Here is a 23,816-nt window from a genome sequence, read left to right on the forward strand (position 1 = left end):
TTCTATGTGCACTACCATACTGCCTTGATAGCTTCCTGCTAGGTGCATTAGCTTTCTTCCTTGATAGCTTTATATTAGGTACATTACCATGTAGCCTTTAAAATTTCTTGCTTACCATAGCACCACAGGTTTAACATTTTTGTGGTCGAGGTGGGGCTACATAGGTTTGAACATGTTTATTTTATGTAATTCCATGCAACTTTAATAATTTTTAATAAGCATAGTGTAATTCCACTATTTTTGGTAGTTTCTTTATTAGTTACATCTCATGAGGCCTTGAGACGTTCCTGCTTGTAATAATGTCATAGGGATAGTATATAAAGCCAATATATGTTTAAAGTGAGTTGTTAAGCTATGATTGTATGCTCTATCAATACTGCATGAGCTTGTAAATGTTACATATCATAAGTGGTAAGTCGAGACCATATGCTCAATCAATATTGTACAAGTTTGATGATTTTATATACAATAGTTTAATATACAAGAATTATTTGTTATTACTAGTTATGATATGGAAGGTAGAAATTAACCAAACATTTCCAATTAACAAATTACTTATATATGAAACAAATTATCTAAATGTACCCATTTCACAAAGTATGTAATAACAGTAAATATGCAAAGACATGAAAATTACCAAGAAAACATAAATAACCAATACCTAACATATTATTCCATAAAAGTAACAAAGACAATAAAGGACATGTAATGAAGTCCAACGCAAACTTAAATTGGGATAAGTAGGTACACAGTTAAAAATCACATAAAAACACACAAAACAAATTAAATGTTATAAGTAGTTAAGATATGTAACAAACACAATTGAAACATACCTGGGGGAAGTAGATAATTTGTTATTAATAAATAAAGTTAATGAACTTGCATAACAATTAAATTTACCAAAATTTCAAATTAATAATCAATATCTAATGTACAATTAAACTAAACTACTATAGGTAATAGAGTAGACCTAAATATCTCACTTATCAAAGTTTGAGCACAGATGATGTGAAATACACAAGTTTCCTGTGTGTAAAGAACAGAAAAGTCATGCAAAAAGCATCAAAACAAGGCCTACTACAGGTAGGTCAATCTTGTGTGAAATGTATTTGTTGCAAAACTCATCAGAAATCTCCTGGGAAAATTTAAAGCTAGAAGAAGAAAGGAGGAAGACAAGTCATCCCTCCTTTTCTAATTGGAAGATGTGGCAGCTGACAGTTGGAAGAAGGTGTGTGAAAAAGAGAGACCAAAGTGGCAACTCAATGAGCGTTTTCAACCTTAGAAACAGTGCAATGTTGAAAAGAAGTAAACATCAGAAACAATGATCAATACAACTTTTGCATGATAGGAGGTAAGTTGCTTTACCTGTATATTCTGTTTTGTGATGTATTTGTATTCAGGTGTGTTTGTATGTTTTGCATGTGTGGGGGTATAACAAAACAGGAAAACACCTTTAAATCAGTTAAAGGGTTACAGTAAAAATAAAACATAAGAATCACTCACCCGTCCAAAGCTCTTTCCAATTATGCTGTAGTCGTACCCGACACTTTTTCTGGTAGCACAACAATCGATGAATGATTCCTAAGCAACGACTAGAAAGAAATTTCTTTTTTTGACACTTAGTTAGGACCAAAGCAGCTCACAACACAAAGAAAAAAAAAATCATATTTTCAAAGTGTGATGTGAGAAACACATCATAATATAGTACTGACTGCATTATATTAAAATTGAGCATTCAAGTAATATTAAATACACCATACATTGTATGCCAAACAATTTTCATGCTTACTCAATTTATCTTTCATTATTTCTAAACTTGATCAAAATTGTGAAAATGAACTTAATCTCTTTAAATTATAAATTTCTAACTGTAATTTTTCTATAACCAAAATTTAAATTATTTTGTTCACTTGGTACTATCATTTATATTTCTAGTGATTGGAATATGATAAAACATTAAATAATCATTCACTCAAACAACAGATGAATCTGTGCCATATTTTAAATATAATTTTATGTACACAATATGAAATTCCCTGGTTGGCCAGTGATAAGTTCACAGATTTACAATGCTAAAACCTGGTGTTTCGTTCTATGCTGTGGGTAAATCACAGTTACCCAATGCCATTTTGTAACCTTGCACTAAAATTCAATAACATAAGAAGTTATACACGAGACAATGTAAAAACTAATAATGGCAAACAAGACAAATACTAATGACAATTTCAAAAAGAAAAGAAAGACCACCTGAGAAAAATATATACAAGTATATAAATCACTCTTAATGCTCACTTTAATTCCTTTTAATTCAGCAATTAATGTGCATAATAGTTATAAAGATAGATCCATGTTTAGAGTTATGTTATAAACTTCTTGTCATTTTCACCAGATGTGCACTGAGAATCATATTACACTACACACTTAAAACATTTTCTCTTTGTTTTTATTGCATTATTTCCTGTCTTTTCAAGAACATAAGAGGTGATTTAATAAAAATGAGTGTCAGTGTGTGTAAATGTACATCTATCACCAAACTGTGTTGTGAAAATAATAAAAGCTTTACTTTAGTCAAAAGGCAATTTCAAAAAGAAAACTATCTTCACTTCCTGAATGGTGAGAACTATAAAAATGCACCAGATACATTTTGAATATTGAATTTCTTTGACTGGAAGGCCTTTTGGAATAGCTCACAAAATTGTAAGGAACTAAACAACCTGTAACAGAAATAAAATTTTAAGAATCAATAAATATTGCCCAAAAAAGATGATGCTTGCAGTATCTTCATTTACAGATAGGCCTGATGTGATGACTGAGAATTAGAGAATGTATACTGAACATCTTCTGTGATACCTTTGAACCAACCTATAACAAGTCCGAACATTTCTAAATACATACTTTAATTTTCAATTTGTCTCTTGTGAAATATTGTTCCCCAACATAAAATAATTATATATCAATTAGTTAAAAATAAACAAAAAATGCTGCACTAATTGAAAAGATTCCAGAGTACAAGCTATGATGTGCAACATTTTTTTATGTTTCTTTGAGCTTGTTTTTTCAAGTTATAACAAACTAATATGATTAATCAGAGGTTTGGATTTCCTGTTTTCAATGCAGTCCTTCTTTGCAATTTTACTTATTTAACTTCATTAAAATGTATTCATTTTCAGTAATATACATCATATCAAAATATAATCATCTTAAATAAGGAAATTTATGCATAATCACTATTATTAAACAACTAACTTTATGTATTGCAATGTCATCCTTTCACATCACATTAATTGCACTTACACTTACTAGCTAGCTGATACAAGTGTATATGGTTAAGAATGAGTACAGTAGTTGACAATGAAAGACAATTCCTATTAACATTCCAACCAATTCACACTTCATAAAATTACACCATCTGTCAGGGGTTCAGGACCTATGGAAGATATTATTTCTTGCCTATACATGTGAACTGTAAGATGCTTTTACAAAAATTCATATTCTATAAATCTCTTTTATACACTATACAATAAAAAATGGGTAAATATGTATGTACATATTCTTAGTTGGTGTTATTTTTTAAAGATTTGTTTATTTTGGATATTATTGCACAAACTATCCTTAACTTTGTAAGAGTACAGAGAAGGCAGCTGCTGTCAACTCTTGTAACTTGATAATGGGATATGGCCACCACCCTTATAATGCACCTACAGACTAAAAGTACAAAGCATGATGGCAACAAGATATAAACCAAGGTCCCTCAGATTCAAAGTTTGCTATACTAACCATTAGTCTACATCTGGCCATTTTTCTAAACATGTCTTATACAGCCTAGAAATTTAAAGTGTTTATATGCACGTAAATAAAAAATATATAAAGATATACCAATTAACATATAACTAAATGGCAGAGGTTGTATGAACATGTAGGTCTAAGAAAAATAGGGACAATTTACAAAAATTTACACTAGATGTAAATAACAAAGAAATATCTGAATGAATGATTTAACTTACCACTAAAGGTGAAACAGTTAAAAATGATAAAAAAATTACTCAACACATTTCCCCATATAAAGTTCCATTCAGTGGAATTTTTCATCTTTATTCATCTGAAAAGATCAAGCAATTCTTAAAAATAGAAACATTCAGTATATGCTATAATGAAAATCTTGCTTGAATGATCCTGGAAAAACTTGTTACGCAATGTGTAAACCTCAACATTGTGAAATTTTTATCGTGTATACATCCAGGTTTGCAATAAGTGTCACAATTTTCCTGTTTTACTTCCATTTCCTGCCTTGGGGAACTTTATTTTTCTCCATTTTCAAGGGGCAGATATGACATCATCAGTACATCACATGCAGATTAATGCAATGGCACCATCTATGTAAATATAATATAAAACAATGTTGTATGTCCACGTAAATACTTTGCAAGATGTGGATGGATCTTCAAAATTTATATGGAGGTTCAGTTCATCAGGTTCATCGGAAAATACACATAAATTTTCAACTTTGCATTTTGCAGTTGTTTTTTTTTTTTTTACCACTACTTTGCTCCTGTTAATGGATCTTCATCAAATTTGGCACGAAGGTTTGTTGAATCCATGAGAAGATACATTTAAATTTACAGTTTCACATTTTGTGTTTTACTCTTTTTTAAGGGCATTTTTTTTTAAATTATACATAAAAGAAACAACTTTTCATGTTCTAAGAATTTACATAACTTCGATCCATGAACAACTGTTTAGGTTGACTAAAGTAATTAAAATTATACATTATTAGCTGAGCTTGAGTCACGTGGACTATTCAGGATATTTTACAGTACTTTCAAAACAAATCCCAGTAGTAAAAAGATTCGTTGAAAATATATTTGCCATGATATTATTTTAATTTACATACTGTGATATAATAACCTAGTATTATTAAAATGACAATGCTTCTTATAGTTTATTCTAAAGCTACAAAATAGGCTATCTGCACTCTGTCCACAATAGGGAATCAAACCTTGGACTTGAATGGCATAAGCCTGTGATTTACCATTGACCAATCAGTTGTCAAGGTAACAAAATAATGAATAATTAAATAAGAAAAGGAACTTTCTATAACACTTATGTTAGAAATATACTTTTTCTTCATTAATATAAAAGTTCCATTTCTGTTTGATAATCCACAATTATCATGTGACAAAGAATTAAACAAAGTTTCAGGAAGATGTATATACTTCATGCATGCTGTAAAATTTCCACAGAACTAATGACTAAGTACTGAAGGTTTGATTAAAGCAAATTCAGACTTCAGTTTTGAAAGTAATAAGCTGTAATAAACACTGCATAATGTTCGATGAGTGCAATGTGGTGTTCACAACCTATCACAATGACACAAGGATGAGGTAAACCTACAGCCTTTGCTTCTACCACCAATGAACTTTTACAAATGGCCCTGGTTATGAACTGCTGTTCTGTAGTGTCATTTACACTACAGGAGGCTTCTGTGTAATACAATGACATTATTGTTGCTTTCCTTCTGTTCATGGAGTTTTTCAAAGTTCATTGATCTCATGCTAAAAATGACTTTCACCTGTCCAGTTGAATGACACAAAGACACACAGATCAATGGAAGAAGTCTGAGTATTTTAGCATAAATTTAAACTTATTTTTTCAACTTGCAGAGAAACTGACATATTGACTTAAGACATGTGGCTAGATGCTTATCAAAATACAGCCATACTCAACTAGTCTCCTTTTAGTACAAGAATCATGGCTCCTCATAGTATAGTGGTAACTAAATGCAAGATTGATAGCATGCAGAGTTCACGCTAAGTAAGTTCTAACCCTCAAGGTGTTTAACTTACCAACAGAGCTATAATTATACACCATTATAAATTCTTTGGAAATATTTTCACATTATGTTCCATACCATACTTGAAATATTGTATTACTGGCTGTACAAAAATATCATAAAAATGTTTACAGTTGAAGTTCTGTCTATTACATCCTTCTTACGTCTCTATGTTATTTTTGATGACAAGCTACTTTACCTTTAACCCTAGAGTGTGGTTAAGGTGCAAGTTATTACTTTATAGAGTTACATTCAAAATTTAAATAAACTATTACCATTCTATTTGAATAAACTTGGCATCAAAATGTAGATAAAAAAAAATCAACATTTAACTCTATCCCTATAAATTCAGTCTTTTTCAGGTAAGTTTGTGACTCCAAACTGATCTTGAGAGCTTCTATATTATAGCTTTTAATATATTTTGTGTATCTTCAAAATCTTGCAAGTTTTCAGAAAACATTCCAAGTCTTTTGTAGATAAGGAAACAGAATTTTCAATAAGTATGTTTACTAAATATTTCTTTGTTTTGATTGCTCCAAACAAAGTGATTATCATATTACGATTAAAAATACTTGTGTCCAATTTTTACATTTTAGTTACTATTATAATACCAAATAAATAATATACAGGAAAAACAAGAAACATGGTACTTATCTGTGCCTTCTATTTCTTCCCTATTGACTGTTGATGAAACTTAAATCTACATTTTTTATACAATTAAATACTGCACCTACAAACATAGAATCAAAACATGCAAAAACAAACAATATCCTGAAACTACCAAAATTTTACTGGCTTTTTGATATGAGATAATAAACTAGTCAATATCTTTTTCACAAAAAGAAATTTGAAACTGAACCATGAAAAAGATATTTGATTGAATTTTTGGCTTTCCATCAGTTATAAGCAATATAATTTAAAACAGAAATATATTAGCAATTTCTGAAAAAAACATGACAGTTGGGTGTGGTAAAAAGAGATCTGATTATCTTGTTTTTGGTTCTGAAAACAAAAAGGTTGTAGGTTATAAAAATTACATCTTCCCCAAATATCTATTATATTGAGTAAATAGTGCTAAATTCCATATTTTTGAGAGGGTTGGTAAATAAATTACTGAAGAAAGAGATAATCTACACAATATATGTCACAATTCTCTTATTAGGGGAGATTGAGGATTTTAAAAAATATTTTCTCATAAATTTAAGAATTTAAATCATACAAAACGAACTTTCTTTACCATTCCTAATGTGCGTGTTGGTTAGTTGTGCAGTAGCCAGTTTATTCCATGCTGGAATCATGCATTCCATGCATTTATAAATGATTCAACAATACTGATCTCTCACTCCAAGAAATGTTAAAAAGCTTGTGTTATGCTCAGCTATATCTTTCAGTAAAAAAATCGTGTATACAGAGAATTGAGTATGTTATATTAAGGCAATTTTGAATATTCAAATCATCAAGTCATCTGATAACTACAGTTGAGATAAAGTAGAAGCAGAATGTCATTATTTTGTTTGGCATTTTGCAAGTAATATGATGACATCAAAAAATGAATTTATCTGGGAAGCATATGCAATAACTACACAACTTAAAATATTCATATACTCAGGTTACAAAAGTGTATTTAGTTTGGGGACTTAGAAGAAATTCCAGAATGGGAATATTTCTTATACTTAATGGCATTGGAAAATAAAGAAATTTAATTAACTTGAAGCAGTAGGACCACTCATAAAGAGACCTTATAGGTCTTATCCAAGCTATAGTAAATATAGTGTAGTGTCCATTTATATGTCAAAATCCACAAATAACTCAGTAGCAAAAGACAACAACAGAGTCAAAGAAAAGGTACACAAAATAATGCACACCTTAAGGGCTGAAGAATTAAATGTATTCATATTCTTTCACACTGTACTTTAGGGCTATGATCAATATGCACAGTTGCCAGATGGAGCATGACTAGATTAGAAACTCGAACTGCCTCTTAAAAAATAAGGTTTTTGAGCATAAACACTTTTTGCTTGAGCAATGTTTCTAAGAAATAGCCCCAAAGTGTGAAGCATAATTTTTTAATTTTATGTTTTCCGTGGTGGCACTCATATCATTAGGTCATACTCAAAACCAGTTTGATATTATATATATTTTAACCTTATCTCTGTAAGTCAGTCTATTTTACAGAACCTTATAACAACCATGTAATTATGGTGATATATATCTCTCAACATTCTTGAGTATCTTCAAAAAATTTGGCATGCTTCCAGTAAACATTAAGTCTTTTGTAGACAAAAGCAGAATTTTAATTAAGTATTTTAACTACAATTTTGTCCTTAATTATATGAAATCAAAGCATTGACTGCTCTGAGTTCAGAGTGATTTTCATGTTAAAATTACAAATACTTTTATTCATCTGAAAATTTTTAGATGTCATTTGCATAATCCTTAAAACCTCCTAAATAAATATAAAAGTTTTATTCAGAGGAACTTAATACTTTATTTATCCTACTTCTGTAAGTATTTGACTAAGTTAATTGACCTTGTAATAAATATAAAACTATGAAATATATAGTTATAATTTTCCTAGACTGAAAATGTATTTTGGATACTTACCTCTATCACATAGCTATTCTAATTCAGTGCTGGCCTCTATATGCAAAAACGTTTTTATATATATCATGAGCCTTGAAACTTCCCCACCCTCTGGGAATCAGCTTATTCCAATTTGTATTACATACAAATTATTATACAACAACCCTCCAACAATAAGAGTGTATGACACACTCTTAAAGCATGTGAGGATTCAATTCTACCAAAATATCACATCCAGTGTTGGGAGAAAATGGAAGTACTGTATTTCAATGGAGAGGAAGTGTAAGTACCTCCTGGGAAGAACATTTTCAGTATACGAAAATCATAACTTTCAATATGGTACATTACCTCTTCTCACACAAAGAATTATAACCCCATCTAAAACCCATGTTGTTTGGAACTAACATGCATGCAGAGGTAGGATAAGGATCACATTGTTGGTAAGTCAGCTAAAATCCAACACCCAGCCACCTGGTACTGATATTCAGGTTGGCATAGGATAGAAGATTATACTTCTGGCAAGTTGATTACAATCCAAAATCACAGTCATAGTTTTGTGAAAGAGTGAAAGATGGCAACACCAATGGATAACAGTACCCCAACAAGGAAGAAACAGCTACCCAAAACAGAGAATGAGAGATGAACATATGAGATGTAGACCCATTGCTCAACATATGAAGTAACTCCAATGGATGGCAGGATGAAGGGAAAAGGAAAGTTGCATAATTGACATGAAGACATCAGGAAGTGATGATGGATAGGAGGAAACGAGGAATAAAAGGCTAATTGAATCACAATCCAAACCTAATGGGTATGGGAAGAAAGGAAAATTACAGACAAACAAGTGGAGTAAGGGAAGGAAATGTGCAAAATGGATTCAATTGAAAGAAACACTGAAAACAATGGAAAGAGAAGGTCATCTGGGTCCCACCAAGAAGAAATGTGGAAGGTGGCAAAAAGTGAAAAAGTCAAAAGAAATATACCAGTAAAATGTAGGTTAGTAAAATTAATTCAAAACAAAAGAGGCAAATTGAGCCAAAATAGCTGAGAAAACCAAAGCAGTGCCAGTCAGGAAAGATTAGTCAGAAAAATTTGAACCAGAGTGATATGGACATGCAAAAATATGTGGGGGAAAAAAAAAAGACTGACAGAATGAGAAAAAACAATGTAAGCCTTTCTAAACCTGACGACAGCCAGGGCATGTAGATGATGAGTCAGAGATCAAAAACAAAAGTGGTAAGTGATAAAAAAATTTCAGAAATTTCATTTCATGGAGGAGTATCCTACAGAAGGCAGAGCACTAAAAATGTAAAATTTCAGTTAGACATGCTGAAAATCAAAAACAGTGCAAACATAGAAGCCTACTGACATTTCAATATAACTTTCATTTGGGCTACAAGACATTGAAAGTTGCATGGCTGTATTTTTTTAATTATTTAACTTAAAATAGAAAAAATTTTGGATAACACTGTATCAAACATCAGAGAGCTAGTGGAAATTTGTAAACATGGATGTAACAGGTGAGTATTACAAGTGTGTCTGGATTTTGTATTTTATGTATCCATACACAAATAAGATTGTAGGCTATTGAGATTATGCTTTGCTTGAATAATAATTATATTATTATGAGTAATTTATGCTAAATTCTAAATTCCTTGGAGGGGTGCTAAATAAATTAGGTAAGAGGAAAACCTATAGAGCAAACATCATATTTATACTCTGCAAAAAAAGAAACGCAAAAGGCAAAATATGAGACAAATTGTTAACAAGTTTATTCCGGGTAGTTCTGTATGACATGTGTGAAACTTAGCACATTCACTGCTGAGCATCCAAAGTCTGCAAAGGCGAAGTCCACGCTCACTAGTTGAAGTTTAACGTCACTCAACGTCAATAACGAGTATGCCCCCCATGAGCATCAATAACTGCTTGGCATCTCCTGCCCATGGAAGCGATGAGATGACAAATCACATCCTGTGGAATGGCTGTCTACTCAGCCTGCAAAACTGCTGCAAGCTGAGGTAGACTCTGCAGTTGAGGTTGTCGCCGTCGCAGACGTGGGTTCAACTCTTCCGAAAGATGTTCAATGGGGTTTAAATCTGGTGATCTGGAGGGCCAGGGAAGAATGTTGATGTTGTGGTGTCTCAAGAAGACAGTGGTGAGTCGGGCTGTGTGAAGACGGGAGTTGTCATGTTGAAAAATGTCGTTGATGTTCACCATGATGGGTTGCACATGGGGCCTAAGAATCTCGTTGACGTATCGCTGAGCCGAATGTGCAAAAGGTCTGTTCTGGCATTGTAGGCGATGGCAGCCCACATCATGACGCTGCCACCACCAAATTTGTCAACATCCTGCACACACTTTGCTGCAAAACGTTCACCTCGGCAACGGTAAACACGGGTCCTTCCATCCTGCCTATGAAGCATAAAACGTGATTCATAGCTGAACCAAACATACCTCCATTGTCAATGAGGCCATACCTGATGTGCCCGAGTCCACTGCAGCCGTGCTTGACGATGTTGCTGGGTGAGGATGATGCCTTTGACTGGACGTCGAGGTCGGATTCCTGCATCTCGTAGATGGTTGCGTACAGTCTGATCAGAAATCCTACACAGCCCTGGTATGGTTGAGGCAGTAGATGTCGCAGTGGTGGTCCTATGCCGAAGATGACATAACCGGATGTAGCGATCTTGTCCGGGCGTGGTTACACGAGGTCTGCCAGATCGTGGACGGTCACGAGTTGATCCATGTTGTTGGTAACGATTCCATAGCCTTGTGATGGTGCTTGGGTGGACATTCACAGCTCTGTCAACATCTGATCGAGATTCGCTTGCTTCCAAGCAACCAATGGCGTTGTTGCGTTGTGCTTCAGTCAGTCTTGGCGTAACTGTATTGCGTGTCGGTGGCTTAACACTGAGCTATGGAAACCGAGAACCCGTCACTTTTATAGGAAATTTGCACATGTTGCACTTGCAGAACATGCAGATCTCTCAAACAAATTTATTGGACACGCATGTGTTTCGGCGAAAAATCCGATGTTTTCCTCCGTTTTCAAAGTGCACAACTTTTATTGTCATTTTGGTCTGACAATCAGTGCCTTAACACATGTAACATCACATACTCTGAGCTTGTAATGTTATTACATATATTTCTCTTTAAAATAACAAAAATATCCCTTTTGCGTTTCTTGTTTTGAAGAGTATATTATACAAGGAGAGATTGAGAATTATTTTAAATATTTTTCTGAAGAATTAAAAATTTAAAACGTCAATAATATTAACATTTGAATTATTAATTTGATGCCAAGTTTGTTCTTCTACATTCATAATAATTATTGTAATGTTTCTGGATTTTCTAACTATGGAATAGCATCCAAGCTAGTTGATGGTTCTCCTTGGGAACAAAGTTAAAATGGAAATTCAACAGAAAATGACAATTTGTCATTTTGAGAAGAGAAAAACAGACAGTAAACATCATAGTTATTATACTAAGTGAGATTAAGGATTATATTAAAGATTTCTCCACAAAATTAAGAACTTAAAACTTAAATAATACTAAAATTGGATTTATTAAACATGATTTGATGCCAAGTTTGTTCTTATTCTTTAATAATAAGGCAGTTAAGTTTTGAATGCAACACTGTAAAAGGTTGTGATGTGTGCACTTTGACCAACCTGTTGCTGAAAGGTTAAACAGTTTCATTACAAAACAAAATGATCAAACATTTGGGCTTTGTGTTTTACTGTTTCTCTCAATCAAGCACTGTTAATTAAATTGCTGGACTCCACAAATTTTCTATCATTTTTATTTAGTAGCTCTACTATTGATTTGGTATTTAGAAGATCCTTTTCACTGGAAGATAAGCTAGTTGGAGAAGCATGGAATCATTGTTAGAATAATTTATCATTGCTTTTTCTAGCTAACATAACAGGGTACTTACAGTACTTGTTCGATATACTTGTATTAGTGAAACTGAGTAGTTTCAATATTTTATCAAAGCAGCAAAGTATCTTACAAATTATTTGTATTTTTTTGTGTTTTGGTTGTCTTGTTCTTACCACAGTTAGCACATCTTTGTAGAAGTTGAAGAAAATGTAGTATCAATACTACAGATTCATTCTTTTCAATTATTCAGTATACACATTATTTAAGGTACTAAAAAGAAATACTAGTTGCAATCAACCATTTGATCCACTACTTGTTATTCAGACTTTTTTTTTTAAGTCCCACATTTCATCACTAACTTTAGAAATAAATAAACTGATAAACAGAACCAAGCTTTTTACTATTGGTGAAATGTATTTTAATTGCTCAGTATTTGGTTGCTTAGGTTGTTGGTGAAAGGTGCAATTCCTTCAAACTGGTGTAAACTGTGACAAGTGGCCATATGAACGTTAGTTTGCATTTTACATATTTTTAAACTTTTTTTTAAAACTGTTTGCTGAATAATTTAGAAAAATAAATCAATATTATCTCTGGTATATTTTTTTTTCACTGTGGCAAATAAAAGACAACCAAAAAAAACCAAACATATACTACACAGAACACCATTACAAAGAACCTAGTTTTCTTTCTCAATTTGCCCTCGTCCAGTGTTGTTGATAAGAAGTAGAATTTCCTCAAAACAGACCAGCTCAGTGACTAAGAGTGGATCTAATAATACATGGGGTTTTGTATTTCTTACGAGTATTTTTTGTGAATGATAAAAGCAGTCAACAAGTCATGACAAAACAAGTAGTGAATTTCAAAGGAAAGTTAAATATTGAGCTCATTTCAGGTTAAAAAAAAATTAATAAAAAATCTGTAATTCTGTTTTGTTTGTTTATATGCGCAAATGTTTGCTCTGTGCCAATCATAACGATCAAACCCTGAGTTTTAGCATTATAAGTGCTCATGTTTAACACTGCGCCTACTTTTAAATATCCTACAGTTTCTAAGAACTTAACACATGAAAGCTACGCACTAACCAAACCTTGAGATTGTGGTTTCTTGACAAGTTAACACAGAACCCAGTCATGACAAGAGTAGTTTGTATTTGGCGTAAAACCTTATTTTATCCTTCAGATGCAAATTTTACCTCTTGGAGTTTAACCATGAACAGAGTACTTCATATCTGGCACAAAAATGTGCTTTAACTTTGAAACTGGTTTCTTAATTCTTACTATGTTCTTAAGAATAATAATCATCTTGTGGAAATATTTATATTTTTGTAAAGCACTAGCAAAAAATTGGAATAAAAATGTTTGATATCTTATGTATAATTAAATATTAAGATCTGAATACTATAGTGTAACAAACAACATTTCAAATATGCTATCAGTTGTTCAAACTCACTTAAAAAGTTCCAAAAGTAGTGTTTTTCTCATATGGCTAAATATGAACTCAACCATTAGATCAAGGATGGCACAAGCAAGAGGACGTGATGGAGAACGCCTTTCTGATGATACTTTACGGTGTCTCATGGGCTGAAAATATTAATATAAAATAAACTGCCAAGGTGAAATATCAATCAAAATTGTAGTGCTAACTATAAACACAAATATTAATTATTTGAAAAATTGAAATTCCTAGTTGAAATGTGTAAAAACTCAAATTGAAAATAATAAACACAAAACTAAACCAAACAAAAAAATTATCAGTTTTTGCTTTAAAAATCTGTAAGATTGGAAATCAATGTCAGGAAAACATGAATGGTTTCTCTCACTTATTCATAAGATGAGTGCATGTCAATTAACAGGTACCTTTAAATATGGGCTGAGTGAGCTTGATCTCTTGATTTATCCACTTCTCACATGTTTGTTTAAATAAAATGTATTAGTACTTGTATCAACAAAATTACCTGCAGTGAATGAGCAATATCACGTAAATATCTTTGAAAACATCTGCTATTTCAGCATAGCTAAAAATGATTTAAGCAGTGAAAGAAGGCACAAATGATTGCTTTACATATTAAAATTAAAAGTTTCAAGAAAGGTGTGGTTCAAAGAAAAGCACATCTTTTTCCAGCTGGAAGTTTGAAATCTAACATGTTCAAGAAAAATAATAATGTAGGAAGACAATGTTATTCAAAGAATTTCAACATCAAACTGAGCCAAAACTTTAACAAAAATAAACAGAGAAGAATAAGTCTTGCATGGAGTTAGTTACCTGCAACAGAACCATTTGAAGGTGTTTGAAAATAAATTAGTTTGCATGGAGTAACTGATATTAAAATGTCTGGTATTTTACTTATGAAAGTGACTGAGCTTTAACAGTTTGCAAAGATTGAAAGAATGACTGAACTTTATTGGAAACTCAGACAATATTTATGCAGAAACATGACCATGAGAAGTTGCTGAAGATGTACAAGTAGAATGGTAAATTGTAGTGGATAATGCATTATAAAGTTGAGATGTTTTTCTGTTGCAGAGGTGGAAGGTATTATCTAAATTTATAGTATTGAGGACAATACATTGCACATTCTGGTTCACCACACAATAACTAATGGATGGTACTTAACTACCCTTGGTTGATTAAAAACAAAGCTAGTGATACAAGTCACTAAGTGACCAGTTGAGTTTTAATACCAGGTTTTACTAATTAGTATTATTATGTTACAAAACGAGTGAGTTAACACACCTAATATTGTAACACTAAGTATAATTATAACACATAAACCTAAATTTTCTTTTCCAATCTTTCTTAGAAACTAGTTCAATGCACTTGACTGACATTTTACACATAAAATCTGAAAATGTATATAAATATTTATTAATAATGCAAAAAAATCACACCAAAACACACAGTATCCTAATACAAAAGCCAATACTTTAAAGATTTTGCCACTGTCATTACCAATACAGAAAATGAAAATATTTAAAATATAATGTTTTTATGCATAAACACCACTCAATACAAAATTAAAATAATAATTTAAATATTCTACCAATGAATCAATGCATGGAGTCTAGAGGCAAAATAACTAAATTAGTTAATGCAATGGCCATAAAATGAGAATTGAAAAAAATTAAGCTAATACTTAAAACTCACAGATGTTCTTTTAACATTTCTGTAAAATATATCTTAGGTACTTTTAAAATTCTAATAATGTGTGTTATATTAACATTACTTAAGTTATTTTACACATTTGTTATGTGATTATTTTGAAATGTGCAATAATCTATTTGTTTCCAAAAATAGAATAAATACTAATGACAGCACATACAATGTCAGAAATGTATAGAAGCACATACTTCCTAAAATTATGTTATTGTTTGGTTTAAACAATGTAATGACTAATGTGCATAAGCAGCATGTACTAGGTCAGGCTTCAACAAATATTTTTGGACCTAGAAGCTATCCTAAAAAACTCAGGAGTCAGATGTACTCAACCTAACTTCACTGTTACTTGTACAGGGAAATGGAGACTGTGTATATTTATTTACTTTCACAACAACGAGTCCATGCTAACAATCACGATATCAACAACCACTTGGAAGTATTGCCTCAACAAACTGCCTTTAGTCCCATCTGAATCTAAGCACGAACAATGTTTGCTTAAATTGAGAAAAAGAAGTAAAACAAAACGGTGTGAAATTAGTAATGAGTTTTGTAACTACAGTGATTCATTCCTGAAACAACATAAGAAGTGTTGAATCTGCCTTTAAAATCCTAAACACAAAGAGTGATTTAGAACTCAAAGAATGTGAAAATAGTTATGGACTTTCAAAAGTACAGAACTGTTCTGGATTCAAGTTCTACTTAGCATAGCCCTACACACAAATATAATGGAAAAAATACCGAGGTGCAACAATGAAATTTTAACCGTCATGGTGACATGGCACCTGAGATTTGTCAAGGCCTGAACTAGGTAACATAAAAATAATCTAAATAATTCTTAGAGATAGCTGCTACTTACCACTCTGTGCAGTTGAACTTTAAAAACCATGTTAATATCATGCATGATAGAATTAGCATACTGATCCTAATTAAGAAGAAAAGAGAACATAAATTACAAGTTGCTATACACATAGTTAAAGAAAAAAGTGACAATTTTTATTCAACAAGTCCTATATCATACTACTTAAATCTTTACAATGTCAACTAACCAAAACATTTGTTAAATAAAATATATAGTTTTTAAAACACAGATTTAAGAAATAAATTATGAAATATATCTTATAAACTGTAACCTATTCAACTGTGACACAGTTCACATTAACTATACGTTAAATGAAGCAGAAAAACTGTGTTCAATTTTGTGTCACTTTAGAAATATTATGGGCTTAATAATATGTTTTTAGGATTAAAAGTAACTCAAACAGATACTTATTTATGGAATTAGGTTTCTTTTTGCTGAGTTTGGAATCATGCATAAATAACAATTATTCACTCTATGTGTAGAAAACGTACAGGTTTGTTATGCTTGTAACAATTAATACTAACTTTGAGAGACTAGGTTGCTATACTCTGACTAACGTATAAAAGTGATTGTAGTTTTCTAAAGTAAAATAACACTGCACAGTCTTTAACTGGAAATTTTGTTTATCTTCACCTTAGCTTTTAATCTGATACGACCTTCTAATTAGTTTTTATATAGGCTTTTGAATAAACTGCTCTTTAGATTTTATAAATGGCACTTGATTAATCTGTTCTAGATGCAACTGGTTAATCTGCACTATAAAGTCCATGGATAAGAATTTGGTTAATGTATATTCAAATTTAAAGAATCCCTAATCTGGCATTTGGTTCATTTCCAAATGCAAAGTTTCATGTTAATAGAAGAGTGATCTGCATTACGAAGTCTAATACAGAGGAAAACAAACTAAAACGTTAATAAAGAGTAGGGATTGTTGGTTATTAGTAGACTTGCTATAAGAAGTATCCAAAACAAAATAAATTCTGCAATAAAAAGTTCAAGTGATACTAGATGGATAGATTTTATACCAATTTTCAATCCTCACTTTCGTTGGGAATTTAAGGCTGTTTCATTTAACAATATGGATCACAATGGGTTTGAAAATCATTTTAAAATACATCCAACTAGGATAGTATTACTTCACTTGTTTGTGTACTTTTAAATGCAGAATTTTTGTTCTGGATACTTCTTGTAGCAACTCGACTAATAACCAACAATCCATACTTTCGTTATAATTTTATTTTTCTTATTCCTTTGTTCAGTTTTCATATGTCCACGGGATATACACAACATCTATACATTTCAGTACAGACATATCCTTGATAGCTATAACATTTATAAGAAATGAAACCATAATAAAAAATTTATAAAATGTAATCCTTACTTTTGGCCTACAAATAAGTGTACAAAGCTGCCAAAGTAGGGATTAACCTCTATGAATTTATGATTGTGGTTTTAATTCTTGCTTTATTACTTTTTGTAGCAGAGACTCCCTACTTCATTTTAAAATTCAACATTTTAATACTCTTGCTTGTTTAATTTTTATTTTATATCTGCATAAAGTATATATTTTACTTCTAGAGACTCATGTGTCTACCCATCAGCATGTAACACCATCCATTGGGATGAACAGCGGTTGAAAACAATTAAATACACGCATGATATGTTTATCATTTATATTATGCATGTGCATGTATTTTATATATATATATATATATATATATATATATATATATATATAATTTTATTGGAATATCAAAAGCAGATATCCACAGACCAGTAACATAAACTAAAGAAACCTTGTACTAGCAGTCAAAGCCATCTAGGCACCAGACCCTCCGACATGATCTGGCACATTAGTTGTAGACAAAAGCTGCTGTTTAGGAAATTTTTGAATTATTATAGAAAAAATGTTAATAACCTTTTTAAAGTTTATTACCATATGTGCACATAACATATAAGAATTAATACTTTAAATGATCAGTTTTTTGCTTGGGATTTTGATAAGGTGGTTTTTTTTTGGCTCATAAATTATTTGGAATCCTTGTCGATTGCTACTATTCAGTACAACTGTATTTAAAATATGACAATTAAATTATACAACAAAGCTTTCATAAACATCTTAAAACATAGCTTGCAAGCAAGTTAAATTTATAAATGACTAAACTATAACTAATGTAATAGTTCATGTCAAGTACTAAAGGAAGAAATGAATTGTGTGAGTGCAACCTAGATAATAAGAACTAACACTGATATTTGTATTTTCAAATCTTATAGTAGTTCTTTAGGAAGAGATGAAAAAAATACCTCAGCAATACAGATGAGAATGGTAAAACACAGTTTAGCAGTCTGAATATTTGCTTCAGCTGAAAAAATAAATGAACACAAAAGTTCACAGTGAACTAAGACATCAAGTTAATGAAAACAAACTAGAATAAAACAATCGAGACTTTGTTGAAAGTGACCCTTTCAGTACATGTGCACTCACTTTGTTACATCTTGTACAAGTATATATTCATTTTAATACAGCCAGGTAAAAAAGTTCTATTTGTTCCAGTTAATCAATTTAACTTTATCTGAATAAATAGAAAATACTAACATACATACAGTTGTTCTAGATACATTAGCTTTGTAACTGTGTATATACATAATCAAGTGAAAAAATTAGGACACCCTATGAAAGCCTGTGTATTTGTGCGACATTTATGGATATATAGATATTTAATCTCAAGTTTAACAATACTGAGAGATTATAGGAATATAACTAAACAATTAAAATTGAAAAAAAGACTTTTCAAGATCTTCTGTAAATGTAATTCTACAAAAATGCATATTCTAACTGAGGAAAAAGTTAGGACACCCTACTCCCTAATGGCTAGTGTTAACCCCTTTGGCTGAAATAACTGCAGTGAGACACTTCTTGTAACCATCTACCTGTCTATGACATCGGTCTGAAGAAAGTTTGCTCCACTCCTCAATGCAGAATTCTGTCAGCTGTGAGATGTTTGAAGGGTTTCTTGCATGTACAGCCTGTTTCACGTCACCCCACAGCATCTCAATGGGATTAAGAACTGGGCTTTGACTCGGCCATTCCAGGACTCTCCATTTCTTAGTTTTCAGCCAGTCCTTGGTGGATTTACTGGTATGTTTTGGGTCATTGTCGTGTTGCAGGGTCCAGTTCCGCTTCAGCTTTAATTTTCTTACAGATGGTCTCACATGATCCTCAAGCACCCTCTGATACACAGTAGAATTCATGGTGGATTCTATGACTGAGAGCTGTCCAGGTCTTGCTGCAGCAAAGCAGCCCCAAACCATGACACTTCCACCTCCATGCTTCACAGCTGGTATGAGGTTCTTTTCCTGGAATGCTGTATTTGGTTGATGCCAAACATGTCATCTGTTCTGGTGTCCAAATAATTCAATTTTGGACTCATCTGTTCAAAGAACATTATTCCAGAAGTCCTGGTCTTTGTGTACATTCTCTCTGGCAAACTTCAGTCTGGCTTTGATGTTTCTCTTAGAGAGCAAAGGTTTCCTCCTGGCACACCTCACATGCAAGTTACACTTGTGCAGTCTCTTTCTGATTGTAGAAGCATGTGCTTTCACATGAACAGTAGCCAGAGCCTGCTGTAGGTCCTGTGACGACATTTTAGGGTTTTAGGAGACCTCTTTTAGCATCTTGCAGTCTGCTCTCGGGGTGAACTTGCTTGGACAACCAGACCTGGGCATGTTGGCAGTCATTTTGACAGCCCTCCACTTGTTGACTATTTTCCAGACAGTGGAATGGCTGATTTCAAAATCTTTTGGGATCCTTTTAAATCCCTTATCAGACTCATAAGCTGCTACAATTGTCTTTCTGAAGGTCTCAGACAGCTCTTTTGCTCTCACCATAGTGCTCACTCTCACTTCAACAGTCGGGAGCACACCAAACTAAATGTCTGAGGTTTAAATATGGCAAGCCTCATTCAAAATGCTGAGTAACGATCTTCTAATCATGTGCACCTGGTGTGATACATCTGTGTGTGAGTTGAGCCATTTTAATTGGAAATAAATGTGGGGGTGTCCTAACTTTTTCCTCAGTTAAAATATGCATTTTTGTAAAATTACATTTACAGAAGATATTGAAATGTCTTTTCTTCAGTTTTAATTGTTTAGTTATATTCCTATAATTTCTCAGTATTGTTAAAATTGAGATTAAATATCTATATATCCAAAAATGTTACAAAAATACATAGGCTTTCATAGGGTGTCCTAACTTTTTCACATGACTGTAACTGCAAAAGACAAAACTCAAAATATATAAAGAAAAATTAAACTCAGTGACACAAGACTATTCGCTTAATAATTACAAGCAATTTTTGTTGTTGATAGAAGTGTATGTAAATGGTTCTTTTTTTTAGAGGCGTGGCATAGCTAATAGTTAGCTTGTAAAAATGTAAATTGAAGTGCCCATAGTTCTCATAGTTCACACACTACAGTTTAGAGCTTTGTGTGAGTTATAAGAGTGACGATCAAATCCTACTATTCAATTAAAATTTAGTAGCTCAAGAGTTAACGATAAGAGCTCCATCTGCCTTACATCTTGTCTATTAGTTCGAAATTAACTCTAGCATTAGCAGCTAGCCTTTGTATAGCAAAACAAACAAGCGTGTGATGTGTTTCTTGTAGCAAAACGTACTTGGGACTGGATAACTCTTGCAAATACAGACATATCAAAGCAATAATGTTTTCGTTCGTATCGCCTCTTCGTATTTGTTTGAAAGTGAATCTGATTGGGATGTCCTAACTTTTTCAAATGACTGTATATTACAGGTTTTTGCATATGAAATGTCAGAGTTTTAAATGAAATTGTAACAAAAATATATTTTTGTTGTTTAATGTATTTAATAAAAACAAGTTCCTTTACACTCAATACATTTCTGTCAACAAGTTTTAAGTATATAAATACTATCTTCAAAGAACTGGACATCCTTTCATGCAATGAAGTCTTCAAAGACATTCAAATGACCTGTGGTTTGGAAACATTTTTCTTATTTAAGGAATGTTCAAATCTTTAAAAAAGTGGTAATTGGTAGGGTAAAGATCTGGTGAACATGGTGGATGAGATAAAGTTTCATACTGATGTTTGTTTAGTTTTTGGACAATAAGATGTGAGACATGAGGTCAAGCACTGTCATGAAGCAGAATGGGTGTGTTGAGATTAACTATTGATGGATGTTTTCCTGACAACTTTTGATACGTAATTTCAAGTTTACAACAGTATTTCTATGCTAAGGGTATTTCTCCTGGGTTTAAAAATGAATAATGGATCACACCAAACACTGACCATAACCTTCTCAGGGTGAAAAGCTGGTTTTGGCATATTGTTTGGTGCTCCTTCATAGTCAAGCCACTGTTTGGATCATCATTAATTGTTATAAACAATCAAGTTTTCATCACAGGTGACAATTCTGTAGAGAAACAGGTCATTTTTATTGAGAGTAGGAGTGAGGAACAAATTACACCTCGTCTTGTTTCATGATCTTCATTAAATTAACGAGGTACCCCATTTACTGAGCTTTTTCACCTTACCAATTGCCAAAAAACTTGAATAATGAGCATTAAGTTTGTTTGCAAGTATCTGATTCAACTAAGACCTTCAGTTCTTCCTCATTAATGGCAGTCTGAGGGCAATCCTGAGGCTCATTTTCAAGGCTTGTGTCACCAGATCAAAATCTCAAACTAATGATATGCTCTGCACTCATTAGCTGTGCCATCACCAAATGCATGACTGATATTATGAGTTGCTGTTCCTGCATTGTGACCAAGCTTGAACTTGTATAAGAAAATTACAATATCAATTTTATCCATGGTGACAAAAATCAATATAAATACAACATAGTTTCTGAAAGCAGAAAAATAAAGTGACTTGAAATGAACCAGACAATATACTATATTATTCTCAAACATTTACGATAACGCTTCTCTCTCAGCTACTAAAAATCAAGTTTCAAATTTGCACATGAAAATCAACATTTAATATGCAACAGTCTGATATGTGATAGCTGAAACTACAGTAAATGCAGAATTAGTACACAGAGATAAATACATTGTTTATATGTACAGATATGGTAGCTCCAGTTACTCTAAACATAAAAGTAGTAAATAGATAATTACACTGGGATCCCATAATAATGTGGTCCATATTGCAAGACTGCATTATAGGTGTAACTATGTTATAGCAAAGTCTTTAAAAAGTGCCAAGTTAATGACATTGGCTAAGTCCCTTAACTAATCATAAGGTAGCATTCTCATTGGTTAGTTCTAGAGATAACTACATGTTTTATTATGAAACATTTATTATTAAAACAGCAATGTAAGCATAACTGACAATCCAGCAGTTAATAAAGATCACAGGTTTTTGAATATTAAATATCACATTTAATTAAATTCATATTTTCATATAGTGTGAACTGAATGAAAATGTTTGACAAGAAAGTTTTATTTTATTGAATTGCTTATTGGATGATAATGAGTATTATCTATTGTCACTTATGGAGAATTAATAATTCAATAATGTTTGGCACATCATGTAAAACACTGAAAATACTTTTTGAGAGGTAAAAGTTAAATGAACATTTTGGGGTCTTAGACAGACCTGAGTTATAGTACTTTTGCACTGTAGCAAATCCCATTATAGTGGAGTCCAAGTGTATGCACATATCGTGGCTGAAGCTACTGTAACATTGAACCAGTTAACAGACACATGTCTAAGTTGTAAATAACCACACATCTAAACATAAATGATTACTGTGAATAGAATAATTACATACTAAAATTCAATTTGAATCAAAAGGCATTAATACAATATTTTTTAATCCAATCTTGAAAAATCTACATTAATAACAATGCTATAAACATTTTTTGTTCACAACAAATATCTCAGTAAAGCATCAAACTATATTAGGCAAAAAACACACTTACTTTTTGTATTTTGAAAAACAATAGAAGAAAATTCTAGGAAAGTCACAAGCAAGTTGGAAGGTGGGGTGTGAATGTCAGTGATATCAGTTGGACCTAACACATAACAGATGTTAAAAGTTATTAAATATCATTATGCATGTAAAGAATGCCTGCATTTTGAATAGATATTTAACCTACACTGCTCTAGTACTATCTATACAAAAAGTATCGTAGTTTAAACAAAACCAATAAATAATAAAAATTAGCAATGTAAAGTGTAAACATTGTAACATGATTATATTTATAAACAGTCAAATAAGAGATGTGAATATGTATCAACATCTATACTAAGTGACAGACACAAAAACTAACTTTTAAAAATTTTATAAAATAAAAACAATTAATTTGAAAAATTCATTATGCACTTGTAAGATGTTTTAATGCAAGTTCTGCTAACCTTGATTTGTTCTTTCTGATGACACAGGAGTAGGAGAAGTTGAAGGTCCACAAAAGTCAGTCAATGACTGAAAAAAAAATCATATTCATTTTTTATTACTGAATGTAAAA

At 31.9% G+C, this 23,816-nt stretch overlaps 1 protein-coding gene across 9 annotated transcripts in view; it reads right to left on the reverse strand.

Moving 5' to 3' along the window:
- LOC143244500 (armadillo-like helical domain-containing protein 3) overlaps nt 1-23,816 on the reverse strand; it is a 112,983-nt gene that overhangs the window by 19,785 nt on the left and 69,382 nt on the right. For all 9 annotated transcript variants that reach the window (XM_076489292.1, XM_076489300.1, XM_076489293.1 and 6 more), the window contains 6 exons: nt 23,707-23,773; nt 23,271-23,363; nt 18,615-18,673; nt 16,308-16,373; nt 13,745-13,875; nt 1,504-1,592 (listed from right to left, as the gene is read on the reverse strand). In XM_076489292.1, the coding sequence (XP_076345407.1) occupies nt 1,504-1,592; nt 13,745-13,875; nt 16,308-16,373; nt 18,615-18,673; nt 23,271-23,363; nt 23,707-23,773 (505 nt within the window). The remainder of the gene's footprint in view (nt 1-1,503; nt 1,593-13,744; nt 13,876-16,307; nt 16,374-18,614; nt 18,674-23,270; nt 23,364-23,706; nt 23,774-23,816) is intronic.

The sequence above is a fragment of the Tachypleus tridentatus genome, chromosome 2, assembly GCF_004210375.1.
Source record: "Tachypleus tridentatus isolate NWPU-2018 chromosome 2, ASM421037v1, whole genome shotgun sequence".
NCBI lineage: Eukaryota > Metazoa > Arthropoda > Merostomata > Xiphosura > Limulidae > Tachypleus > Tachypleus tridentatus.